This window comes from Toxorhynchites rutilus, chromosome 1, assembly GCF_029784135.1.
Source record: "Toxorhynchites rutilus septentrionalis strain SRP chromosome 1, ASM2978413v1, whole genome shotgun sequence".
Lineage (NCBI taxonomy): Eukaryota > Metazoa > Arthropoda > Insecta > Diptera > Culicidae > Toxorhynchites > Toxorhynchites rutilus.
The window spans coordinates 179,843,576-179,853,100 of record NC_073744.1 but is presented as its reverse complement, the minus strand read 5'-3'; the positions used below and the strand labels follow the sequence as shown (position 1 = coordinate 179,853,100).

At 37.1% G+C, this 9,525-nt stretch overlaps 2 protein-coding genes across 3 annotated transcripts; one reads left to right on the top strand and one right to left on the bottom strand.

Moving 5' to 3' along the window:
- The first annotated feature begins 319 nt into the window (after window positions 1-319).
- Window positions 320-3,420, top strand: LOC129764759 (uncharacterized). Of its 2 annotated transcripts, XM_055764233.1 has the most exons (4): window positions 320-567; window positions 646-737; window positions 814-1,000; window positions 1,059-3,420. In XM_055764233.1, coding segments are annotated over exons 2-4 (765 nt in total). In that variant the 5' UTR covers window positions 320-567; window positions 646-735; the 3' UTR covers window positions 1,635-3,420. The 2 variants fall into 2 exon arrangements, with proteins under 2 accessions (XP_055620208.1, XP_055620199.1); XM_055764224.1 differs by having other exon boundaries at window positions 320-737.
- Window positions 3,252-5,443, bottom strand: LOC129764753 (putative nuclease HARBI1). Its single transcript, XM_055764210.1, has 5 exons — window positions 5,187-5,443; window positions 4,405-4,593; window positions 3,904-4,339; window positions 3,691-3,835; window positions 3,252-3,629 (listed from the first exon to the last, which is right to left on the bottom strand). The coding sequence occupies exons 2-5, from the start codon at window positions 4,518-4,520 to the stop codon at window positions 3,349-3,351; spliced, it is 978 nt and encodes a 325-aa protein (XP_055620185.1). The 5' UTR covers window positions 4,521-4,593; window positions 5,187-5,443; the 3' UTR covers window positions 3,252-3,348.
- Between the last annotated feature and the right edge of the window lie 4,082 nt (window positions 5,444-9,525).

Here is a 9,525-nt window from a genome sequence, read left to right as displayed (position 1 = left end):
ACAACAATATGATAATTACTAGATAACCCGTCAATCGTTGTTCTGCCATATAGCCATATAAATAATTTGTAGTGAATATTTTAGTTGTTAAATAAAAAATAACTCTTCTATTCTATCATCTATTGTGTTCTGTTGAGAAGAATAATGTCGCAGCACATGCCCAGCAACGCGGGGAACCGAATACATGTAATTTTGTAATGAAGCGCATTGAAAAATTTGTAAGGGGTTGTATCTAGGATACGACCGCATTTTCGACGTAGAACTACGCAATTATATTATGCAATCCACTTGTTTACCACTTCGAATATTCACCCTTATTCTTGTTTTCGTACGAATAGAAAACGTTCGAAAGTATGCCTCATTCGTATCCTTGGTTTCGTACGAAAGAAATCTATCCATTCGAACTTTCGAACATCGTTCGTTCGAACGAATTGTCCTATCCTTGTTTTCGTACGAAAGTGTTTTTTCGCCTGTCAGTCAAACGTTAATGTTGGGTTGCGAATCAGACGAAGCGTAGAAGAAAATTCAATCGATGTTTACGTTTTTGTGGTTTATTCAGGTGATGTGGTATGTAAAAGTTCATTTTCTTTTATGTTTAATTCTGAAATTCTATGTGATGTGCTTTAATGTTTATTTGAATTACAGTGAAAAATTGCTGTAGAAGCAGAAAGAAAGACATTTCCAATAGAATATTTCAACTCTAAAACCTAGACGAAACAGAACCTGGATAGAACAATGTAAGTGAACAATGTTTTAAGCCATTCATTTTTTTTTATTTTAACCTAATCATTTTATTCCCATCGGACTGTTTAGGTCGAAACCATCGAAATCCAAAAGCACAAACAAGGATCAATACAGCCGACTGGTTGATCTCTTGGAAGAGCAGCCGGATATCGCGAAGGGTTTCGCGAAATGCAATGCTTCTCCCTACTGGAATTCTGTGGCAGCCGAGTTGAACAGTCTTGGGCCACCAACTAAAGATTCAACTGCGTGGAAAAAGGTAGATACATTCAAAGTTCTGTATTTATATTCGTTTCTCTAAACCAGTTTTTTTGCAGGTCTGGTTCGATTGGAAATCGAACACGAAACGCAAGCTAGCCCACAACCGTCGCGAGCAATTTGCTACAGGTGGGGGTCCTAGTAAGTTTATTGAACTTACTGCGCTGGAGGAACGAGTTGTTGTTCTTGCAGGACTTGCTCCAGCAGTTGAGGGCATAGCCGACACTTGCAGTTTCGGGCTAGAACCTAGCGCAAATCAATCAATTCATGACAGTGGGGAATCTGCGTCGATTGAAGATAATCGAATTCCGGAGGATAGAGCCAATGAGAATAATGAGACGCATACATCGAAGAAGAGGAGGACATCAATGCACACATTGCTGGAGACACAAGTGCAAAACCAAGCAACGTTTCATGACTCGGTCACCAATATTCTAAAATGCTTTGAAAAAAAAACTGCTGATTTGGTTCATTATAACAGACAGATTTCGAAACAGTTAGAGAACATAAACGAAACTATCAACAATGTGCTGATGGAAAATCAGAGGCACAATCTGGAATTAGAGAGAATTAATCTGGAAAAACTGAAAATTAAAAAAAGGATTCTTGAGATGGAATTAAGCCGTCTACAATAGACATTTCGATTTTAAAACAAATGTGAATGTAATGTAATGTGAATGCTAAGCTATGTTGTAATTTAATGACATGAATTTTAAAAGTATATATTGTAATGTGAATATATTACATTTTCGAATGTAATAGTTAAAAACTACTCGAAAAATTAGAAGTGCGATATCGAAAATTTAAATAAGGTTGTACCTTCGTGAGAAATTATCACATGCAAATAAAAAATACATAATTTCAAAACTACATTTATGTAAGGTCTACTTATTGCTTTGATAAATATAAAATTCGAACACCAATCTTTCAGAGTACCAAAAATCGATTCTTTGTAGTGTCTTATAAAATATACAAGTACTAGTGTTTGTTATAATTTTTAATAAGATGCTGAAGATTTCATTTTGATTCGTGTCGCCGTTATGGTTTTCTGATTGTTCAAAGCTTTGATAGCATTAGTGACGAACCTGATCGAGTTAAAACTACACAGTTCGATTGACAAACTAAGAATCATTTTTATTTCCTGTCTGAGCTATAAAGATACAGTTCACTTTTCAATGCTACTTATATTAAACAAAGTGGCCTATTGTCCTAGATCGGTCAAGTCAATGAACAACAACACACGTTAAATAAGTAATGCTAACATCAACATGTGAGATATCACGTCACTGACTAGGTGGTAGTTGGTGACTCGGTGCATGTTTGTGGTCCAACTTGTTAATGTTTTCAACATGTGATACGTTATGGCGCTGGTACAAGAATGTAGGTGGTCAGGATCGTTGCTACTGTTGTTTAAGTTCTACCTGAGTATTCGTATAGAAAATGAAAACAGAAAAACATTGTATTTGGATCAAATATTGTTTTTGGTGGGTGCCGCGTTTGCTGACAAAAACAGCGGCGAGTTGATGATTCAATAGTCGGTTTGGCATTGTTGAAGCGAAATTGAGTTGACTTCGTTCTACGTTTTGTGACAATGGATGAAACGTGGATCCAATCCCACACTCCTGAGTCCAATAGGCAGTCTGCAGAGTGGTTGAGAAATTTATTTATATATCCCATACTATAATGCCGGGTGTTCGGGTTCGATTCCCGTTCTGGCCGGGGGATTTTTCGTCAAAGAAAATTCTTCCGGTTTGCTGTGGTCACGCGTATTCTAGAGCTTGCCACTCCAGAGTACATTCAAGGCGTGTTATTCGGCATAGAAATCTCAACCAAGTATTAATGAATGACCCTAGTTAATGCATACGTTGAGACGGCAAAAGTTCCACAGCGAACGTTAACGCCATTCAAGAATATCATAAAACCGATGTTTGTTTTATCGAATTACGATTTAGTCATATCATGATAAATAAAATCGGGTTTTCCCATTTTATACAATTTTAGATATATACGATGTATAATTTAATCCACGTTACAAACGAGTGTGATTTAATCCAACTTTATATACAACTTAGAATATGCAAGTTATACGATTTGAATCAGTTCTCAAGACAAATAATGGATACTGTTATGCTGCAATGATGGAAAACTATAGAATTTACCTCAACTTGAATAAATCATGCGTTTTTCGATGTAATATTTCACGATAATAAATATAATTGAATGTGTTTTAAACTATACTATGTAAATTAATGTTTTCGTCAGTGAAGGAAATATTTATTTGTAAATATTTAACATATATATGAAGGGTATATAAAATCTAGAATATAGGAATTCGACACTTTAAAACATCTATTCAGTTGACTGAACCTCATCATTGTCGTTCTTAAAATATAAACATATATTGTGCAGGGCACAGCAAACACTGATAATTTTTGCCGCTTTGGTAGGCGTATAATGGAGCTGACGAGCACCAAGGATACATCGAAATCGATTTTTTAGAACTCCAATCGTTCGCTCTATTATCCCCCTTGCTAAAACATGCTTGCTGTTAAATTCGCTTTCTGGACTTTCTAGTTCTGGAGCTCGATAAGGCGTGAGCAACCACGGCTCGGAAGGATAACCGGCATCACCTGCAAAATAACAGAAAAATGATTGTAAATTATGTACATCAATGTTATTCTTGTAAAGTACCCAAAATTTTGGTATTTGTGTCACCATTCCTATGCATTTCCTGTAAACGTGCTCTTGCTGAACTCAAACTCCAAATATGAGAGTCGTGATTAGACCCCTGGAAGCTTGCATCAACGAATCGAATACGTTGGGTGTGATCACATATCTGTATAAAAATTTACGTTTTTAACAAGAAAGGATATTATTGAAAAATTCAAATAACAATCAACTTACTATCATAGTATTCAGACTATAGAACCCTTTCCTATTATAAAATAGATTCCGGTCTGCAATTGGCGGAATAATTTTAACATGCGTGCCATCTACACACATAATAACGCCCGGAATTCCCGATTTTTCATAAAAAAATCGCTTTGCTTCCCTCATTTCTTGTTGTGTCATTTCGAAATTTATCCATTTGGTGCAAATCTTCCTTTCCAAAATAATCAACATCTCGTCGAGAACTTTGGAAAACGTTGACTGGGCTATAGCCACATCGTAGTCCTTGCTAGCACCATGTTGATAGCTCCCTTCTGCGAAAAAACGCAAGCAGACAGCAAGTTTATCAGTCACCGATAGACCGCCTTTCTTTTGACGTGGAAATTCATTTTTTATCTCTTGTACAATGTATCGAAATGCTGTTTTATTCAAACGAAAGTTCTTCTTGAATCTGAAAATCAAAAATTAAAATGTCTTATAATAAATCATCTAGCTCTAAGAATTGATCATTCTTACTGTGTTGTTGATAAATTCATGATGTTGGTTTTCTTTCTAAGGTTACTTCTACTCATTCTCAAAGAGGGGGTGTTGTCTTCCATCATTGCGACATAACCCAGCATAACAGTATCCATCTTTTGCCTTGAGAACAACAATTTCAACTGCACAAGCAAGTCACTCGATTTCCACCAATTTATCAACACGGATCTAGAAAAAGAAATAAACCAACGATCTGTAAAGAAGTCGAATTTGTACAATCGGCAAAACCATTGGTGACATTCGGATTTTAAAAAATATAATCCTCTTGAAATCTTTCATACAAAACAAACGCTCTTTTGTAGCGGGGAAAATACACATTTCAAAAACTGAAATTATCAATGAAAATTCATTTCTCACGGTCTGATGAACAGCTTTTATCAATTCAAATAAAATTTAAAACAAAAATCGCACTTAGAATAAAGTGAAACACAAATCGTTTGTTTATCTTTGCTTCATTACAACTGCGACGGGAAAAATACACATTTCAAAAACTAAAATTATCAATGAACTTTGATTTCTCCCTATTCGATAAACAGTTTTTATTAATTCAAATAAAATATAAAATAAAAATCACACTTAAAACAAAGTGAAACACATATCGTTTGTTTATCTTTGCTTCATTACAACTGCGACGGGAAAAATACACATTTCAAAAACTAAAACTATCAATGAAAACTCATTTCTCACTGTCTGATGAACAGCTTTTATCAATTCAAATAAAATTTTGAAAACTATCGCACTTAAAACAAAGTGAAACATACATCGTTTGTTTTTCTTTGTTTCTTTACAACTATTTATTTTGCAGACGGCGACATTGATTCTTTGCAGCGATTTGACAATTCAACTTCCCTAGATAAGATTTAAATTTCGAAACACATCTGGTAACACCAACAGTGTTTACATTCGAAAGTGGATTCGTTCAGCCAGGTTCGAACGAAACCAATGATACCTTCTCCGAACGTGTTCGAATCAGAGCGTTCGAACGAAAGCAGATACGGCCGTTAACAAGAATAAGGGTGATTATTTCAGAATGCATCGAAATTTTTTGAAAAAGTTTTTTTATTGATACTACTTTATTAGTAAAAGTTTTAATTTGAAATTCGAACATTTTCAAACTGGATATATAATATATATCATATATCAAATTTACGATTGAACAGCGCTGCCAACCCGCTCCATAATTTCTCATTCCCATTCAGATATCACAAACTATAAACACTTTTGCTCCTATATTCCGCTTGAGGTGGAATCGAACCCCACAGCATGCAACAGTAAGGTTTTCCTACGGGGATTTGAAAGCATACTCCCATGAGATATACGTTGTATCTAAATAAATGCAGTGTAAATCTATATTCCAAAATTATGGATACTCTTCCATATCCGCACTGAAATTTCTCATGTGCATCTTTTTTGTTGTGGCACACTTTGGGCCTGATTCTCGAATACACTACGAATACACTTCACGGTGGAAACGGTATGAAACGCATTCCCGATGACAACGGTACGGTGTCGACATCTGGATGCGAGATTAGTTCCCCACTAAATTTATCATTATAATATGAAATTGTCTTCAGATTAAATTTTTGTATGAGATTATTATATCACATGAAGAAAACAAAGTTTTCCACTCACATTGAATACCAGTTTGATACGCAGAAGTTAATTTTCATTAATGATTTTTTATTTGAAAAGTGCTCATTCTGCCTGAAAACTCATCATTATCTTCGACACTTCACTAACTCGTAAAACGTAGTTCAATGGCGTGCCGTTTATTTCGTTTCAACCGTGAAGTGTATTCGAGAATCAGGCCCTTTGATACAGAGGGCTTCCTCTTATATCGAGCTGTGTGTGTGTATATGTGTTTGAAATATGATGCCTAGAACTACCAAAATATATAAACGGAAAAATTGTCAAACGATCATTGTATTTTACATTTCTCTCTGAAATTATTGCACATAGTGCAATTGTCCCACTCCAGTGTGTTTGGAGTGGGACAAGCAAAAAGCAACTTTATAACCCGGTATGTTGTACTGGTCAAATGAATCTTCATTAACTATGTGAGTTTCAGCAAGAAATACCATTTGAGGTCGCATGTTTTCTACAAATAATCGCATTTCTGCGTAATTTGTAGAAAGCCCAGCTATGTTCAAATAGATTATTGCTAACTTACTTTCACGTGTACTTTTCCTAAATTGCTATTTAGTGGTTTGAAAAATGTTGCTTTTTTTTCTTCTCCAATAGTCTCCGACACACAGGACACTGTGTACTGTAAGCTGGATGATTTTCATCCAAATTCAATTTTTAAGCTTTCAACTTTGCTACTTATTTGATTGAAAACATAAAAAAATAATCGATTTTAATGCTTTTCAAATGAAGCGAATAAAAATCAAACTAAATCAAATTTCGGACACTTTATTTTGTAATTTTTTGAACGAAAATTACATTACACTTGATTATATTTTATAGTCAACTGCGAAACACTTACAAAGCAATCACAGTAAACTGTTAACGATGATGAGAACTGATGAAACACGGGAGAAATTTAAATATTGCTGAACGGGGAATTTCTACGTGCTTACGCTAAGCAAACGTCAAACACAAACGATAGTAGTGTAGTGTTGATCAATTTTTGCCGATTGTGTTATAATTCAAATGTAGTTCTCATATGAAATGATAATGAAACCAAGGGATTACTCTAAAAAAGCATTTGTGATATTAATTTTATAGTTATATCATCAGTGCATTAAGCATTTCAAGATATTAGAACAAAGTGTCCGAAATATGATTCAGAACGGTACTTGATGCTAGAATTCAACGAATGGCAGCGGACCGGGTACTTTACGTTCCCAAGGTAAGCGATGACGTCGAATATATCATTCACATCAAGTTCTCGAAGAAGGTCCTTCTCTGACAGACGTGAAGGGAGTGTTCAAGCCGCTCTTCTTTCGAGTCATATGGTGAACGGGGAGATATATAGTACGAAGTGCTTGCCGGAGTTGGGAAGGTGATGTAGTCTTTATGCCGAACTTGGGATAAGCTGGAGGATGGATCGGCTGGAGATAAACATTGTCGCGAAGACCACCAACCTTCCCAACATTCCCCGGCTGCGCCCGATAGAAAACTTTTGGGCGAATGGCCAAAATACAGAGACAGACGACCACCAAAGCCACGAAAAGGTAAAATAACACGCCGATAGACATCTTTTCATCGGCCATGGCCCAGCGCTTCATTTACGATACTTCATCAAACAGCTCTGTCTCTTCCTGACGAGTATACACTAGCTCTTCCGGCTTATTTAAAACGTTGAGCCCCTGCGGATGCGCTCCCGTGGCCGAGTGGTTAGCGTCATAACTAACATGCCGGGTGTTCGGGTTCGATTCCCGTTCTGGTCGGGGGAATTTTTCGTCAAAGAATTTTCCTCCGACTTGCACTGTGATCACGCGTATTCTAGAGCTTGCCACTCAGAATGCATTCAAGGCGTGTTATTTGGCATAGAAATCTCAACTAAGTACTAATAAAAAATGACGCAAGTAATACTACGCTGAGACGGCGAACTTCCTCTAGGAACGTTAGTGCCATTGAAGAAGAAGAAGAAGAAGAAGCCCCTGCGGATCAATAGGGGACTTTTATAAAAATCATTTTACAATTTTGTTGCTGTCGCTTCCAGTTGACACTCTCTAAACAAAAAGCCCAATGTCGGTGCGATGAAACCAGCTCAACGTATTAATCTTCTGATGCATTAGAAGGGCTCTTGAACAGTCTGCTAAATAAAAGTTTTTTTTGAGGTTCATCCATTTAAGAAAATAAACATGATCAAATTGTGATATTGAAATATATTGATATCGCGAGACATTTTCGTTTCTCTTGCCAAATGCGGGACGTTTCGCGGGACGGAATCTTACGCGGGACGTCTGGTCAGTTTACTTATTGCTCGTAAAATAGATCTAGCCTCTTATGAAATGTAATGTCGTTAGAGGAAACAGAGGAAACAGTCATAATCAGCTTATCACAATTAGAGCAAACAACCAAAAATGGGCTTCTCTAACCATAATGTTTATCCACGATCGAGATTATAATAATGATTCACTAATCAGCTGAGTGCCTACTGCGATGTAATCGCACAACGCCCAACGCGATCCACTCCGGCGGTGGAACAAGTGAGTGACTTGCGCGAATCTGCCAGCACCAGCACGCACGGGTGGGGTATGTGTCATGGAATGATGGAATTCACCGCCACGGTTCGCTAATTCCGATGTGCCGGTCTTTAATATTTATATCGGCGGCGGCAGCGCCAGTGCCAGCTACCGTGTAGCGCAATTTTCCACATTTTTGCTGGCTCCATGATAATCTTTTGTTTGCTGCCACTCAACATGGCTGTTTTAACATTTCATTATTCATTTGCGGTGCCATTTTTTCAGTTACTGCTACTCTGTACGGTTTGAAGCCTCGCTAGCGCAAACGGGTTGCCACTGCTAGATGGATTGGTCCACCACGCACACACGAAGTGATGTACCACACTAATATGCGTGTGCCATTGGCACGGCACGTACCATGGCACGACAAAATTCTGTACCATTTGGTACGACACAGAGTTGTGCCATGGTACACTTGGCACGGTTGGCACACGTTGGCACAGCTGGCACAGATTCGGATAAAAAGGCAATTTCCAAAAATTCGAATAAACCATTCGCAATCGCATCAACGCACACCTCTAACACGCTCATATGATACATTGATGTCCCAATGACAACCAGGATGAATGAATTCAGGATTTTTTTAAGTTTACAAAAAATATGAAAAATCAAGGAAAAAAAAGTGTCCGAATGTGCCCCCCTCTCCCCTACACTTACTACGAATGGTATGTTTCAGTGCACAGATTCAAAACCCTATTTCTACTAAACGGTTCTGTTGATTGCCCTGTTTGTATGTTTGTATGCAGGGGACCGATTCAGTGCTGGTTTTTCAAAAGTAAAAATAATTATTGTTTCCCGTTTATTTCTCTGATTACTAGCGTACCGACAGACTATTTGGGCCCCGCAAGAAAAACATTCGAAACGCGCTAGGCGACGAAATTAATAATAGAAATGTTACCCCCTTCTT

Coding starts and splice junctions, on each gene's coding strand:
- LOC129764759 (XM_055764233.1), top strand. Junction 1,001..1,058: donor ATTCAACTGCGTGGAAAAAG/GTAGATACATTC, acceptor GTTTTTTTGCAG/GTCTGGTTCGATTGGAAATC.
- LOC129764753 (XM_055764210.1), bottom strand. CDS start 4,520: ATGGATACTGTTATGCTGGGTTATGTCGCAATGATGGAAGACAACACC. Junction 3,836..3,903: donor ATAGTCTGAATACTATGATA/GTAAGTTGATTG, acceptor ATTTTTATACAG/ATATGTGATCACACCCAACG. Junction 3,630..3,690: donor CACAAATACCAAAATTTTGG/GTACTTTACAAG, acceptor GTTATTTTGCAG/GTGATGCCGGTTATCCTTCC.